At 54.5% G+C, this 14,923-nt stretch overlaps 1 protein-coding gene across 9 annotated transcripts in view; it reads left to right on the plus strand.

Moving 5' to 3' along the window:
• Positions 1 to 14,923, plus strand: part of VAV2 (vav guanine nucleotide exchange factor 2) — a 155,241-nt gene that overhangs the window by 119,417 nt on the left and 20,901 nt on the right. For all 9 annotated transcript variants that reach the window (XM_064171594.1, XM_064171595.1, XM_064171599.1 and 6 more), the window contains 6 exons: positions 1,819 to 1,917; positions 5,231 to 5,299; positions 6,768 to 6,868; positions 11,221 to 11,320; positions 13,317 to 13,412; positions 13,935 to 14,003. In XM_064171594.1, coding sequence (XP_064027664.1) covers positions 1,819 to 1,917; positions 5,231 to 5,299; positions 6,768 to 6,868; positions 11,221 to 11,320; positions 13,317 to 13,412; positions 13,935 to 14,003 — 534 coding nt within the window. The remainder of the gene's footprint in view (positions 1 to 1,818; positions 1,918 to 5,230; positions 5,300 to 6,767; positions 6,869 to 11,220; positions 11,321 to 13,316; positions 13,413 to 13,934; positions 14,004 to 14,923) is intronic.

Genomic DNA, 14,923 nt, shown 5'->3' on the forward strand with positions numbered 1-14,923 from the left:
GGTTTGGGGCTGATTGTGGAGGCTGAAAATAGCTCTCTAGAACATAAACTGGGAATGTCTAGGGAGAAATGAAGACATTTCTAGGAAGGAGCTAAGAATTCCTAGGAAGAAGCTGAGAATTTCTTAGGAAGAAGCTTAAAAATTTCTAGGAAGCAGTGAAGAAAATCCAAGAAGGAGCTAAGAATTCCTAGGAAGAAGCTAAGAGTTCCTAGGGAAAAACAAAGAATTCCCAGGAAGGAGCTAAGAATTCCTAGGAAGAAATGAAGAATTTCCAGGAAGGAGCTAAGAATTCCTAGGAAGAATCTAAGAATTCCTAGAAAGCAATAAGGAATTCCCAGGAAGGAGCTAAGAATTCCTAGGAAGAAGCTAAGGATTCCTAGAAAGCAATGAGGAATTCCCAGGAAGGAGCTAAGAATTCCTAGGAAGAAGCTAAGAATTTCTTGGGAGAAACAAAGAATTTCCAGGGAGGAACTAAGAATTTCTAGGAAGAAGTTAAGGATTTCTAGGAAGCAATGAAGAATTTCTAGGAAGGAGTTAAGAATTCCTAGGAAAAAGGATTCTTATTTCTAGGAAGCAATGAGGAATTCCCAGGAAGCAGCTAAGAATTTCCAGGAAGGAGCTAAGAATTTCTAGGAAGAAGCTAAGAATTTCTTGGAGTCAATGAGGAATTCCCAGGAAGAAGCTAAGAATTTCCAGTAAGCAGTGAAGAGTTTTTAGGAAGGAGCTAAGAATTCATAGAAAGCAGCTAAGAATTCCTAGAAAGCAATAAGGAATTCCCAGGAAGGAGCTAAGAATTCCTAGAAAGCAGCTAAGAATTCCTAGGAAGCAGTGAAGAATTTCCAGGAAGGAGCTAAGAATGCCTAGGAAGAAGCTAAGGATTCCTAGAAAGCAATGAGGAATTCCCAGGAAGGAGATAAGAATTCCTAGGAAGAAGCTAAGAATTTCTTGGAATCAATGAGGAATTCCCAGGGAGGAGCTAAGAATTGCCAGGAAGAAGCTAAGGATTCCTAGAAAACAATGAGGGATTCCCAGGGAGGAGCTAAGAATTCCTAGGAAGAAGCTAAGAATTCCTAGGAATCAATGAGGAATTCCCAGGAATGAGCTAAGAATTCCTAGGAAGAAGCTAAGAATTCCTAGAAAGCAATGAGGGATTCCCAGGGAGGAGCTAAGAATTCCTAGGAAGAAGCTAAGGATTCCTAGGAAGCAATGAGGAATTCCCAGAGAGGAGCTAAGAATTCCTAGGAAGAAGCTAAGGATTCCTAGGAAGCAATGAGGAATTCCCAGAGAGGAGCTAAGAATGTCTAGGAAGAAGCTAAGGATTCCTAGAAAGCAATGAGGGATTCCCAGGAAGCAGCTAAGAATTTCCAGGAAGGAGCTAAGAATTCCTAGAAAGCTCCAGGAAGGAGCTAAGAATTCCTAGGAAGCTCCAGGAAGCAGCTAAGAATTCCTAGGAAGAAGCTTTGAGTTCCTAGGCAGAAATTGTTCACAGTGAGGGTAGGGAGAGCCTGGCACAGGCTGCCCAGGCAGGTTGTGGCTGCTCCCTCCCTGCAGGTGTTCCAGGCCAGGCTGGATGAGACCTTGAGCAGCCTGGGCTGGTGGGAGGTGTCCCTGCCCATGGATCTGGATGCCCTTTAAGGTCCCTTTCCATCCCAAACCATTCCATGACTCCTCACCAACCCAACATCAGCCCTCTCCTGCCTTTCCAAACTGCTTCTTGCTCCCAGCTTGCTGTCTCCAGAGGCAGAGCTGGAGCTCTGCAGGTTGCTGCATCACCAAGCAGCATCTGAGCAGGATCATTTCCCCCTCCTGCCTTTCCAGAAAATGGGAATGACAGAAGATGACAAAAGAAACTGCTGCTTGCTGGAGATCCAAGAGACAGAGGCCAAATACTACAAGACACTTGAAGACATAGAGAAGGTAAGCACCCAGCCAGCATTTATGCCCCAGCACCTTCCACCTCCCTGCTCCAGCTTGGTCTTCCCTGCCAGAGCTGAGGCAGGATCAGTGCACTCAGATGTGAGACCTCTGGGAGATGTCACTGCTGTCTGCAGCTGCCTGCAGGGAGGCTGTAGCCAGGTGGGGTTGGGCTCTGCTGCCAGGCACCCAGGGACAGGACAAGAGGGCACAGCCTGGAGGTGTGGGCATCACCCAGCAGAGCCTGGCTCAGTCCTCCTGGCACTCACCCTGCACATCTTTAGCAACACGAATGAGGTCACTCCTCAGGCTCCTCTGCTCCAAGCCCAGGTCCCTCTGCCTCTCCTCCTAGGGAAGATGTTCCACTGCCTTCAGCATCTGCGGGGCTGGAGCAGAGCCCTGTGAGGAGAGGCTGAGGGAGCTGGGGGTGTGCAGCCTGCAGCAGAGGAGGCTCAGGGCAGAGCTCATTGCTGCCTGCAGCTGCCTGCAGGGAGGCTGTAGCCAGGTGGGGTTGGGCTCTGCTGCCAGGCAAGCAGCACCAGAAGAAGGGGACAGAGGCTCAAGCTGTGCCAGGGCAGGTCTGGGCTGGATGTTGTTAGGAAGTTGTTGTCAGAGAGAGTGATTGGCATTGGAATGGGCTGCCCAGGGAGGTGGTGGAGTGGCTGTGCCCGGGGGTGTTCAAGAGGAGGCTGCATGAGGCACTTAGTGCCAGGGGTTAATTAGCAGGGTCAGGTGCTAGGTTGGACTCAATGATCTCAGAGGTCTTTTCCAACCCGGTTGAGTCTGTGGATGAAGTTGAAGTGAGGCTGAGTGGAATGAGGCTGTGAGTGGAGTGAGTCTGTGAGGCTGTGAGTGAAGTTGGAGTGAGTCTGTGGGTGAGGCTGTGAGTGGAGTGAGTCTGTGAGTGAAGTTGGAGTGGGTCTGTGGGTGAGGCTGTGAGTGGAGTGAGTCTGTGAGTGAAGTTGGAGTGGGTCTGTGAGTGAGGCTGTGAGTGGAGTGAGTCTGTGAGTGAAGTTGGAGTGGGTCTGTGGGTGAGGCTGTGAGTGGAGTGAGTCTGTGAGTGAAGTTGGAGTGGGTCTGTGAGTGAGGCTGTGAGTGGAGTGAGTCTGAGTGAAGTTGGAGTGGGTCTGTGAGTGAGGCTGTGAGTGGAGTGAGGCTGAGTGGCAGGAGCCTGTGCCTGCGCAGCTGCAGAGCAGGATGCTCCAGCGGGGCCAGGGGGCCAAGCAGGGAGGTGAGCTGGCAGAGGAGGCAGCAGCTTGGGTCAGAGCCAGCTTGCTGTGCTCCCCCTCCCCAAGCCCTGCGGTGAGAAGCTCCCAGTCTGGGCCAGTCTCCCTGCTGAGAGCTGTGCCTACAGATCTCTTATCACTTCCATTGCTTTGGAATCCTTTCTTTAGCCTGGCTGTGCTCGCAGCCATCCCTTGGGATGGCTGCAGAAGAATTCCTCTCCTCTGGCTTTTGGGTTGGTTGCTTTGGTGGTTTTTTCCCCCCCTCGGCTCTGCTGAGTTGTCGTTGAGACTAATTGGATTAAAAGGAGCATTTTGCTGCTTGAGTCCCAGGGGGTTTAATTGCTTTTGATCGTTTCTTGTGGTGCCTTTTGCTTTTCAAGAAGAAATAAAACGAGCACCTGAGCAAGACAGCAGAGCAGCAGCCAGGGCTGGGAGCCTGGAGGTGGTTTCTGCCCCGAGGAAAAGCAGCAGGAGGGAAAGACAGCAGTGAAAGTGCAGCTGAAAAGGCAGCTGCCATTTCTGACCACCCCAAAGCTTTTGTTCCCTCCTCTTCTGCAATCATTTGCCTCTGTCTGCTGGAATAAGAAATCCCACGAAGAAGCTGTGATGGGATAACATTCCCTGTTTCCCATGGAATTGTCCCTAGTGTGCATGTGGGGAAAGAAAAGCCTCAGGTTGGGAAAAAAACAGCCTCAAGTTGTGGAAAAACAGCCTCGAGTTGTGCCAAAGGAGGTTCAGGTTGGACAGTGAGGGTCAGGAGACTCTGGAACAGGTTGGCCAGGAAGGACGAGGATGTCTTTTCCCTGGGGGTGCTCAGAGGCTGTGGATGTCTCTTCCCTGGAGGTGCTCAGAGGCTGTGGATGTCTTTTCCCTGGGGGTGCTCAGAGGCTGTGGATGTCTTTTCCCTGGGGGTGCTCAGAGGCTGTGGATGTCTTTTCCCTGGGGGTGCTCAGAGGCTGTGGATGTCTCTTCCCTGGGGGTGCTCAGAGACTGTGGATGTCTCTTCCCTGGAGGTGCTCAGAGGCTGTGGATGTCTCTTCCCTGGGGGTGCTCAGAGGCTGTGGATGTCTCTTCCCTGGAGGTGCTCAGAGGCTGTGGATGTCTCTTCCCTGGAGGTGCTCAGAGGCTGTGGATGTCTTTTCCCTGGGGGTGCTCAGAGGCTGTGGATGTCTCTTCCCTGGAGGTGCTCAGAGGCTGTGGATGTCTTTTCCCTGGGGGTGCTCAGAGGCTGTGGATGTCTCTTCCCTGGGGGTGCTCAGAGGTTGTGGATGTCTCTTCCCTGGGGGTGCTCAGAGGCTGTGGATGTCTCTTCCCTGGGGGTGCTCAGAGACTGTGGATGTCTCTTCCCTGGAGGTGCTCAGAGGCTGTGGATGTCTCTTCCCTGGAGGTGCTCAGAGGCTGTGGATGTCTCTTCCCTGGGGGTGCTCAGAGACTGTGGATGTCTCTTCCCTGGGGGTGCTCAGAGACTGTGGATGTCTCTTCCCTGGGGGTGCTCAGAGGCTGTGGATGTCTCTTCCCTGGGGGTGCTCAGAGGTTGTGGATGTCTCTTCCCTGGGGGTGTTCAAGGCTAGATTAGAACTTGGGCAACCTGTGCTGGTGGGAGGTGCCCCTGCCCCTTGCCAGCAGAGTTGGAGCTGGATGATGTTGAAGATCTCTTCCAAGAGACTCCTGCAGGTCCCTTCCTGCCAAACCATTCCATGGATCTCTGAAATATCCAAGGGTGGGTGTCAGGAAGATGGGGGCCAGACTCTTGGTCCCCAGTGACAGGAGCAGAGGTAATGGTCACAGAGTGGAAGTTCCACCTAAACACGAGCAGGAACTTTCCTTAGAGGGTTGGCAGAGCACTGGGGCAGGCTGCACAGGGAGGTGGTGAAGTTGCAGCCTGTCAGTGCCCACCTGGGGCACTGAACTGGGCACACCCAACACCTGGGGGTGTTCCTGTGTGACCTGCTTTAGGTGATGCTGCTCTGGCAGGGGGGGGCTGGGCTTGGAGGATCTCCAGAGGTCTTTTCCAGCCCCTAGCTGCTATGCTGTGATTTGAACCTTCTCCTCTCTCTCATCTCCCTCCCTTTCCCCTTCCCCTCCTGCAGAACTACATGAACCCCCTGCGCCTGGTGCTGACTCCCCAGGACATGGAAGCTATCTTCATCAATCTGGAGGTACCAGCCCAGGCTTCAACCTTTGCTCTCCTCCTGGCAGCTCAGCTGCCCTCCTGCTTGGCAGCAAAGTCACATTTCCCTGTCAACTGGCCACACTGCCCTTTAGATTGGTCACATTTCCCTTCAGATCTAGCCTGGGTTTGGGGGAAAGGAGGGGAGGGGGAAACGTGGGGTAGGGTGGGAAAGGGGCAGATAGGGTGGGAAAGGGGAGGTGATGCTGATAGGAGGTGTCTTAGGGCTCCCTGAGAGGTTCAGCCCTTGGTGTGCTGAGGAGCTTGAAGGAGATGCTCTTTGAGACTCGGTTTTAGAGCTGGGGGTTAGATGAACTCTAGGTAGGAAAAAACCCTTGTGGAGGCTGTTCCAGGGGCTGGAGCTGTGGGGTTTAGTTGCACCTGGGAGGTGGTCTGGGCACACTGTGTTGAAGGGATTCGTTGTGGTCACTTCTTGGCTCCTCACTCCAAGGATATTGAGGGGCTGGTGTCCAGAGAGGGCAGCAAAGCCTGGGGAACAGGGCTGGGGGGGTTAGCGTGGAGAAGAGGAGGCTGAGGGGAGACCTTGCTCTCTACAGCTCCCTGAGAGGAGGTTGGAAAGAGGATGGGGGTTGGGCTCTTTTCTCTAGTCTCAGGTGATAGGAGAGGAAATGGCCTGAAGCTGTGCCAGGCTTCAGGTTGGGCATGAGGAAACATTTCTCAGCTGCAGCAATGGTCAGGGGTTGGCACAGGCTGCCCAGGGAGGGTTAGGTTGGGCATGAGGAAACATTTCTCAGCTGCAGCAATGGTCAGGGATTGGCACAGGCTGCCCAGGGGGGGTTAGGTTGGGCATGAGGAAACATGTCTCAGCTGCAGCAATGGTCAGGGGTTGGCACAGGCTGCCCAGGGAGGGTTAGGTTGGGCATGAGGAAACATGTCTCAGCTGCAGCAATGGTCAGGGGTTGGCACAGGCTGCCCAGGGAGGGTTAGGTTGGGCATGAGGAAACATTTCTCAGCTGCAGCAATGGTCAGGGATTGGCACAGGCTGCCCAGGGAGCAGCCCTGGAAGTATTCAAGAACCCTGTGACCATGGCACTTGGGGCCATGGTTTGGTGGCCGTGGTGGTGCTGGGTTGGCCTCAAAGAGCTTTTCCAACCCAAATCGTTCTGTGATTCTATTTCCCTGCTGGGTTGCAGGGCCCGGGGCAAAGCTTGGTCCATCTTCTCTCCCTCCACAGCTGCAAAAGGGACTTGAACTGCCATGGCAATCCCAGGGCATTTATCCCTGTGGAACTCACTCCTGATAGAATTCCAGCCCTGCTGGACATCTGGGGCTGCATCTCGCTCGCATGACTGATTTTAGCTGGAGGGGAAGACAAAGAGGTGGAGAAAGGCAGAGCAAAGGAGTGCTTGATGAGGTGGTGAATGTGTGCTTGGCTCGGCTTTGTTTGCCCTCCCGCTTGGGCTGTGTTTAAAGTATTGATTGTTTCTTGCTGTTAGGACCTAATTAAAGTGCACTTCAGTTTCCTGAGAGCCATCGATGTCTCCATGATGTCTGGAGGAAGCAGCCTGGCAAAGGTGTTTCTGGAATTCAAAGAGAGGTAACAGACTCCCTGGAAGTGAAGCAGCTGCAGCTGGAGCAGATGTGGGTTCACACCTGGAACAGAAATGCCTGTCGCAGCTGATCAGTTTTGGGGGGGGGGGAATCTTCCACAGCTGAATGTTCTCAGGCAGCTGAAACATTGCTCAGGGCCAACATTTGAGCAGCCAAATCCAGCCACAGCCCTGCCAGGCTGCCCAGGGGCAGAGGCTGAGCATCTCTGGGACCAGCTCGGCTAAATCAGTGTGACTGCTGGGGGGGCTGCTTCCTGCAAGGGCATGGATGCACCTGAGCTCTGCTGGGCTCAGGCTCCCTTGAGCTGCTGGAGGGTCAGGAGGGCTCTGCAGAGGGCTCTGGGCAGGCTGGGTTGATGTGCTGAGCTTCAGCAAGGCCAAGTGCCAGGTTCTGCAGTGGGATCACAACAACCCCATCAATGCTCCAGGCTTGGAAACTGCCTGGAAGGAAAGGACCTGGGGGATGCTGGTTGGCAGCAGCTGAAGATGAGCCAGCTGTGTGCCCAGGTGGCCAAGAAGGGCACCAGCAGCATGGCTTGGGTCAGCAATAGTGTGGCCAGCAGGAGTTGGGGAGTGATTGTGCCCCTGTGCTGGGCACAGATGAGGCCACACCTGGAATAATGGGTTCAGTTTTGGGCCCCTCGCTTCAGGGAGGTTGAGTGGGTCCAGGGAAGGGCAACAAAGCTGGTGAAGGGTCTGGAGAACAGGGCTGAGGGACCTGAGGGTGTTCAGTGTGGAGAGGAAGAGGCTAAGGGGAGACCTCATTGCTCTCTACAGCTCCCTGAGAGGAGGCTGCAGCGAGGTGGGGGTTGAGCTCTGCTCCCAGGCAACAAGCATCAGGACCAGAGGAAACAGCCTCAAGTTGCACCAGGGCAGGTTTAGGTTGGCCATGAGGAACAGTTTCTTCCCCAAAAGGGTAGTCAAGCCCTGGAACAGGCTGCCCAGGGCAGTGGTGGAGTCCCCAGCCCTGAGGGGCTTGCAAAGCTGAGGAGATGTGGTGCTGAGGGCCATGGGTTGGTGGTGCCCTGGCAGTGCTGGGTTGATTGTTGGGCTTGGTGACCTGAAAGATCTCTTCCAAGCAAACCCATTCCCTGGCTCCACGTGAGACTGGCTGCTGGCTGTGTTCACAGGGATGGCTCAGAGGGGACAAAGATGAGATCAGTGCAGTCGTGGTGAGTCAGAATGAAGTCAAACCTCCCTCACCCTCAGGGGCTCATTCAGTGTCCTCTTCTGAGGCAAGCAGCAGGGGGGCTCTGAGGAGCTGGGATGTGGGAGGATGACTCCTTTGCAGGGCAGGCTTTGCCCTGCTTACCTCAAAGTGATGGCTCAGGCTTAAAAACTCTCCTCCTTGGCACAACTCCTGCCCCTCACCTACTGCATGAGGAGGAAGCCTCCAAGTCCCTTCAACAGCCAGCAGCCAGTCTGTGTTTTGGCAGCTGCAAAGCAGGAGGACCCCCAGCAGCAGAGAGGTAGAAGGTTAATAAGAGCCTTTAATATCCTGAATAGTAATCAGAGGCCTGATTCAGAGTGGAATGATGCCAGGTTGTGATTTCACTGGGATGAAACCAGTGTCTAGACACAGGAATGCCAGGCAGGAGCTCCAGGGGTGCCACCTGCATGAATAAGGCAGTGTGAGGTCTGCTGGCCCAGCAGCCACGGAGCCTCCTGGAGAATGGGGAGGGGGTTCTGGGTTAAAAACCTCAACAAAAGAATGCAGCTCATTGACAAAATCATTCCTAAAGGTCACCCAGGGGAGGTGGAGCCAAAGTCCTGGTTGACTGGATAGGGCTGGGGGATAGGTTGGACTGGATGATCTTGGAGGTCTCTTCCAACCTGGCTGATTCTGTGATTCCTGACTTGGCTCCATGCATGCTGGGGGCAATCCCTGTGCACACAGGGAGCAGGGAAGGGATGTGGGAGGGTCGTGGAGGTGGCATTGCTCCCCTGGAAGGTCTTTCCCCTTTACTCACCTCCAATCCTGCCCCCAGGTCTGGTGTCCCCTCCACCTGCTCCTAGCTTGGTGTCATCTGCAGACTCACTGCTGCTGGACTCAATCCCCTCTGCTCCAGTTCATCAATAAAGAGATTGAGCAGGCCTGTGCCCAGCACTGATCCCTGGGGCACAGCACCAGTGCCAGCTGCCAGCTGCCAGCAGCACCATTCACCACCACTCTCTGGTCTCAGCTCTCCAGCCAGTTCTTGACCCATCTCAGAGTGAATCTGCCCAAGCCAGGAGCTGCCAGCTGTACCAGGAGCTGCTTGTGGCAGGCAGTGCCAAAGGCTTTGCTGCAGTCCAGGCAGACTCCATCCACAGCCTGCCCCACATGCACCAGGCAGGGCACCTGATCATCCTTTCAGCAGTCAGTGACTGCTCCTGGGCTTTGCAGCTGGGGTTGGGGTTGCCTTTTTTCTGTCTTGGAAGGTGGAACCATTGGTAAATCTCTTCCTCCTGAAAGCCAAGGTTTGGGTTTATGCTCCTGAAGCCTCTTTGCCTGAGTGCTGGCAAGGTAGATGCTGTTGTGCACCTCCAGAAGCTGTCAAGGGGGAACAAAGGCAGAAGGAAGAAGCTGAGTTGGCTGCTGCTGGGCTGGGGACTGCAGCTCCCATAAATCTTCCCTCTTCAGCTTCCCAGTGGCAGCTCAGAGTCCCACGTTTATGGAGTGACACCAGGTCAGCTGCTTCCAGGTTGTCTGCATCCAGAATAATGGATGAGCTGCAGCTCCTGGTGGGCTTTGTGTCTTATCAGCAGCAGGCCAGGGAGTGGTGGGGAAGGGGAGGGGGAAAGCCTGCCCTGCCGTGCAGCATTAATGAGGGCAGTGGAGGGAAGGGGGGAAACTCCAGAGCAAAGCTGCTCTGCCTGGGGCAGGAGGTGCAGGGCACAGCCCGAGGCTTCCAGAGGCTCTTGTGACAACCTGCTGGTCCCACATCCCCCTAGCTGCCTCTGGGCCAGCCTGCAGGGGGCAGGGGGCTTTGTGAAAGGTGTCCTTGGGCTCTCTGAGAGGTGTCCTTGGGCTCCCTGAGAGGTGTCCTTTGGGTTCCCTGGGAGGTGTCCTTTGTGCTCCTGAGAGGTGTCCTTTGTGCTCCTGAGAGGTGTCCTTGGGTTCCCTGAGAGGTGTCCTTTGTGCTCCTGAGAGGTGTCCTTGGGTTCCCTGAGAGGTGTCCTTTGGGCTCCCTGAGAGGTGTCCTTTGGGTTCCCTGAGAGGTGTCCTTTGTGCTCCCTGAGAGGTGTCCTTTGGGCATCCCTGAGAGGTGTCCTTTGGGTTCCCTGAGAGGTGTCCTTTGGGTTCCCTGAGAGGTGTCCTTTGGGCTCCCTGAGAGGTGTTCTTAGGCTTCCTGAGCCCTTGGGCTTTCTGCAAGGTCTCTTTGGGGTCTCTGAAAGGTCTCCTTGGGCTTTCTGCCAGATGTCAGGCTGGGAGGTGATCTGCTGGAGAGCAGCCCTGGGGAGAGGGACCTGGGAATGCTGGGGGAGAACATCCATGGCACAGCAATGTGCCCTGGAGGCCAAGGGTGTCCTGGGGAGCATTAAGCAGAGTGTGTCCAGCAGATCCAGGGAGGTTCTCCTCCCCTTCTACTCTGCCCTGCTGAGACCTCATCTTGAGCACTGCCTTCAGGTTTGGGCTCCCCAGTTGAAAAGGGACAGGGATCTGCTGGAGAGAGCCCAAGGGAGGGCTATGAGGATGATGAGGGGACTGGAGCAGTGCCTTGAGTCTTTTGGAGCCTCTTGTGACTGCTGTGGCAGTTGCAGCTCTTGGAGAGCTGCCTTGAAACCTGCTCTGGGAAGGAGTTTTCCATGTGGAGCTGCCTTGTATCCTGCTCTGGGAAGGAGCTTTCCCTGTGGAGCTGCCTTGTATCCTGCTCAGGGAAGGAGCTTTCCCTGTGGAGCTGCCTTGTATCCTGCTCTGGGAAGGAGCTTTCCCTGTGGAGCTGCCTTGTATCCTGCTCAGGGTAAGAGCTCTCCATGTGGAGCTGCCTTGTGGTGATGCTCCCAAGGCTGAGCTCCTGGGCAGTGGCGCTTGCCTATGGCACACTTGGCACTGGAGGGATGAGCCTCTGCACCTCCAGAAGAGGCTCCTCTGACCACTCAGCTCCTTCTGCTCATCTTGAGCTGAGATCCACCCCGATAGGGCCCCAGTTCTGGAAACTGGGAATGGCAGAAGTGCTGCAGAGCCAAGCAGCCAAAGGCTGTCAGTGCTTTGCTGGGCACTCCCTGGGCAGCAGGAGGGGGAAGAGCTGCTTGCTGTGTCCTTAACCCTGCATTTTGATGTCTAGATCTTTCCCAGCAGGATCTCCAGGACTGCCAGCAAGGGTCTCTGATGAGCTCTGTGATTTCCCTCTTGCAGGCTGCTGATCTATGGCAAGTACTGCAGCCACATGGAGTATGCCCAGAACACACTCAACCACCTCCTCGCCAACCGGGAGGACGTCAGGCAGAAGGTGGAGGTGAGTGGGCTGGGAGGGTGCAGGAGGAGAGCCTCTTGTCCCCTCCTTCTGGGCTTGGGAGTTGCCTCAATCCCATCCTGATCATGGCTTTGGAAAGGACTTGCTGGAGATAGGAATGGTAGAGTGGTTTAGGTTGGAAGGGAGCTCAAAGCGCAGCCAGTTCCAACTCCTCTGCCATAGGCAGGGACACCTCCCACTAGGACATGTTGCTCAAGGCCTCATCCAACCTGGTCCTGAGCACCTGCAGGGAGGTTGTGGAGCACAGAAGCACAGAATGTGATCTTTGATCACATTCTGTGCTCCACAACCTCCCTGGGCAACCTGTGCCAGTGACTCACCACCCTCAACCTGTGCCAGTGTCTCACCACCCTCACTGCAAACAGCTCCTTCCTCCGAGTTACACAAGCCAGGTGGCTTTAGTAGAGTGGTAAAACATTCCTCAGTGAGTGGTACAGGGAGACCCAAAAGCACCAAACCTCCCTGTGCCAGGAGCCTGCTGGCTTCCCAAGGTCAGGCACAGGCAGAAGCCAGCGCACGTCGCCAGGGAACGCCTGGATTAGTGCCCTGTGCCCTCCTCCCCCAGCAGCAGGGCTTAGTGTAAATTGGGGCTGAGCCTGATATTAAGGAGCCCTGGAAGGGAAGCATTGTTCGAGCTGCTGCTTTCCCCCAGCTTGGATCCCTGCTTTGCTCTTGATGCTAATCTGGCTTTGCTGAGCTGTCTGCCTGCATTACCTCGGCTGCTGCAAACCCTCTTTGATTTCCCTGCAGAAGCAGCAGCCCAGGCCAGGGAGCAAACTGCATTTAGTGATCTTTTCAGCTGTGCTTTCTGCCTCTCACATCAAGCCAGTGCCTGCAGCAGCCAATTGCTGCTGTGGTTTTCCCCTTCTGTTAGCTGTCAAGCTTTGGGACAGGCTGCCCAGGGCAGCGGTGGAGTCCCTGTGCCTGGAGGGGTTTGGAGGCTGGGGAGGTGTGGTGCTGAGGGACCTGCTTTCATGGAAGCACAGAATGGGTTGGGTTGGAAGTGACACAGAATCACAGGATGTCAGGGGCTGGAAGGGACCTTGAAAGGTCATCTAATCCACCCCCCCTGCCAGAGCAGGACCAACTCTTTGGTTTGGGTGGTTTTTTACAGCCCAGGTTTCAGGTTTATGGTGTTTTTAGTCCTCCTCCTCCTCCATCTCCTTCTTTTCCTCTCCATCTATTTCTCCCCTCCCCATCTTTCTCCTTTTCTTTCTATCTCCTTCCTTTCCTCTTGTACCAGGGGAGGTCTAGGCTGGATGTTAGGAGGAAGTTGTTGTCAGAGAGAGTGATTGGCATTGGAATGGGCTGCCCAGGGAGGTGGTGGAGTGGCTGTGCCTGGAGGTGTTGAAGCCAAGGCTGGCTGGGGCACTTAGTGCCATGGTCTGGTTGGTTGGGCAGGGCTGGGTGCTAGGTTGTGCTGGCTGAGCTTGGAGCTCTCTTCCAACCTGCTTGATTCCATGATTCTTCATCATCTTCTTTCCCTCACATCTTCCTATTTTCCTTTCCTTACCTTCATTTCCTCCATCTTCCTCTTTTCATCTCCATCCTTTTCCTATCCATAGAATCAAGCAGGTTGGAAGAGAGCTCCCTTCAGCCATGAGGTCTCTCCTCAGTCTCCTCTCCCTCACGCTAACCATCCCCAGCTCCTCATAAGATTTATTCTCCAGGCCCTTCCCCAGCTTCATTGCCCTCCTCTGGACCTGCTCCAGCACCTCCACATCTCTCTTGAGATGAACACAATACTCAAGGTGTGACCCCACCAAAGCCAAGTCCAAGGGCACAATCCCCTCCCTGCTCCTGCTGCCCATAGCACTTCTTATGCAAGCCAAGATGCCTTTGGCCTTCTTGGCCACCTGGGCAGGCTGCTGGCTCCCATTCAGCTGCCTGCCCCCAGATGCCTTTCTGCCTGGCAGCTCTCCAGCCACACTGCCCCAAGCCTGTAGCATTGCTTGATGTCTGCTCACTTTCTCTCTAGGAATGCACCCTGAAGGTCCAGGAGGGGAAATTCAAGCTGCAAGATCTGTTGGTGGTTCCCATGCAGAGAGTCTTGAAGTACCACCTGCTGTTAAAAGTAAGTCTTCCAGCTTTGCCACTTGTCTGCAGCTGCCAGCTTTGCTTGTGGCATCTCTCATCTTTTCTAGTGGAGAGTGAATCAGTGCCAAATGCAGAGCAAGAAGCCTTTTTTTCCCCCCCCCTTCTCTTTTTTTTCCCCTCCCTCCCCTCCCCTCCTCTTTCAAATGAAATAATGACAAGAGCTACTTAACAGGACACAATATTTGTGCTGTCTCCTAAAGCAGAGTGACCCAGGCTGATTCTCCACCCATTAGCCACAAGAGGCAGTTGATGAATGGAAAATAAGCCTGCATATCATCTGATGACTTGTGAAGTTCCTCCCCTCAGCTCCTTGGAACAGAGCAGCACCAGCCACAGCCACCTGCTCTGGCATCCCCCTGGCAGCAGCCATCCCTTTTGCCCCAGGGGTCAGAGCTTGCCCAGTGTAGGCAGGGGCTGGGCAGCTTTCCCAGCAGCATTTCCACCTCCTTTTGGGTTTGATTTGGGTTGTTTTTTTCAAGCTGTGGTGTGTTCCTTCCAGGAGCTGCTCAGCCACTCCTCAGAGCGACCAGAGAAGCAGCAGCTGAAGGAGGCTCTGGAAGCGATGCAGGTACGGGAGGGTGGTGAGGATGTGCTGGGGTTTGGCATGCAGCAAGGCCAAAAAGAGAGCATGGATGGGCAACTCAGCCCAAGGGAAGGCAGCATCTCCTCTGGGTGTGTGTTCATGGAATCACAGAGTGCTTTGGGTTGGAAAGGACCTCTAAAGTTCATCCAGCCCAAGCCCTCTGCAGTCAGCAAGGACATCACAGGACATTAGGGGTTGGAAGGGACAAGGAGATCATCCAGCCCAAGCCCTCTGCAGTCAGCAAGGACATCACAGGACATTAGGTGTTGGAAGGGACAAGGAGATCATCCAGCCCAAGCCCTCTGCAGTCAGCAAGGACATCACAGGATGTTGGGAGTTGGAAGGGACAAGGAGATCATCCAGCCCAACCCCTCCTGCCAGAGCAGGACCACACAGTCTAGCACAGATCACAGAGAAACACATCCAGACAGGCCTTGAAAGTCTCCAGCCCATCTATGACCAGAGCAGGCTGCTCAGAGCCCCAAGCAACCTGCCCTGGGATGGTTTCTCAGGGAAACCATCAACAGAAGTTAAATGACTCAAATGTTTTCTGAGTTGGATGCATCACAGAGTCCTTGGGACCAGCAGCAGCACAATCTGACTTGAGGATGCTGAGAGGGCTGCAGCAGCTCTGCTGTGAGCACAGGCTGAGAGAGTTGGGGTTGTGCAGCCTGGAGAGGAGAAGGCTTAGAGGAGACCTTGGAGTGGCCTTGCAGGATCTGAAGGGAGCTCCAGGAGGGCTGGGGAGGGACTATTGACAAGGTCTGGGAATGAGAGAAAGAGAAGGAATGGGTTTGAAGTGGCAGAGGGGAGATTGAAATGGATGTTAGGAAGAAGTTGTTTGCAGTGAGGGTGGTGAGAGACTGGCACAGGTTGAGGATGCTGAGACACTGGCACAGGTTGAG

This window comes from Pogoniulus pusillus, chromosome 35 (genome assembly GCF_015220805.1).
Source record: "Pogoniulus pusillus isolate bPogPus1 chromosome 35, bPogPus1.pri, whole genome shotgun sequence".
Classification (NCBI taxonomy): Eukaryota; Metazoa; Chordata; class Aves; order Piciformes; family Lybiidae; genus Pogoniulus; species Pogoniulus pusillus.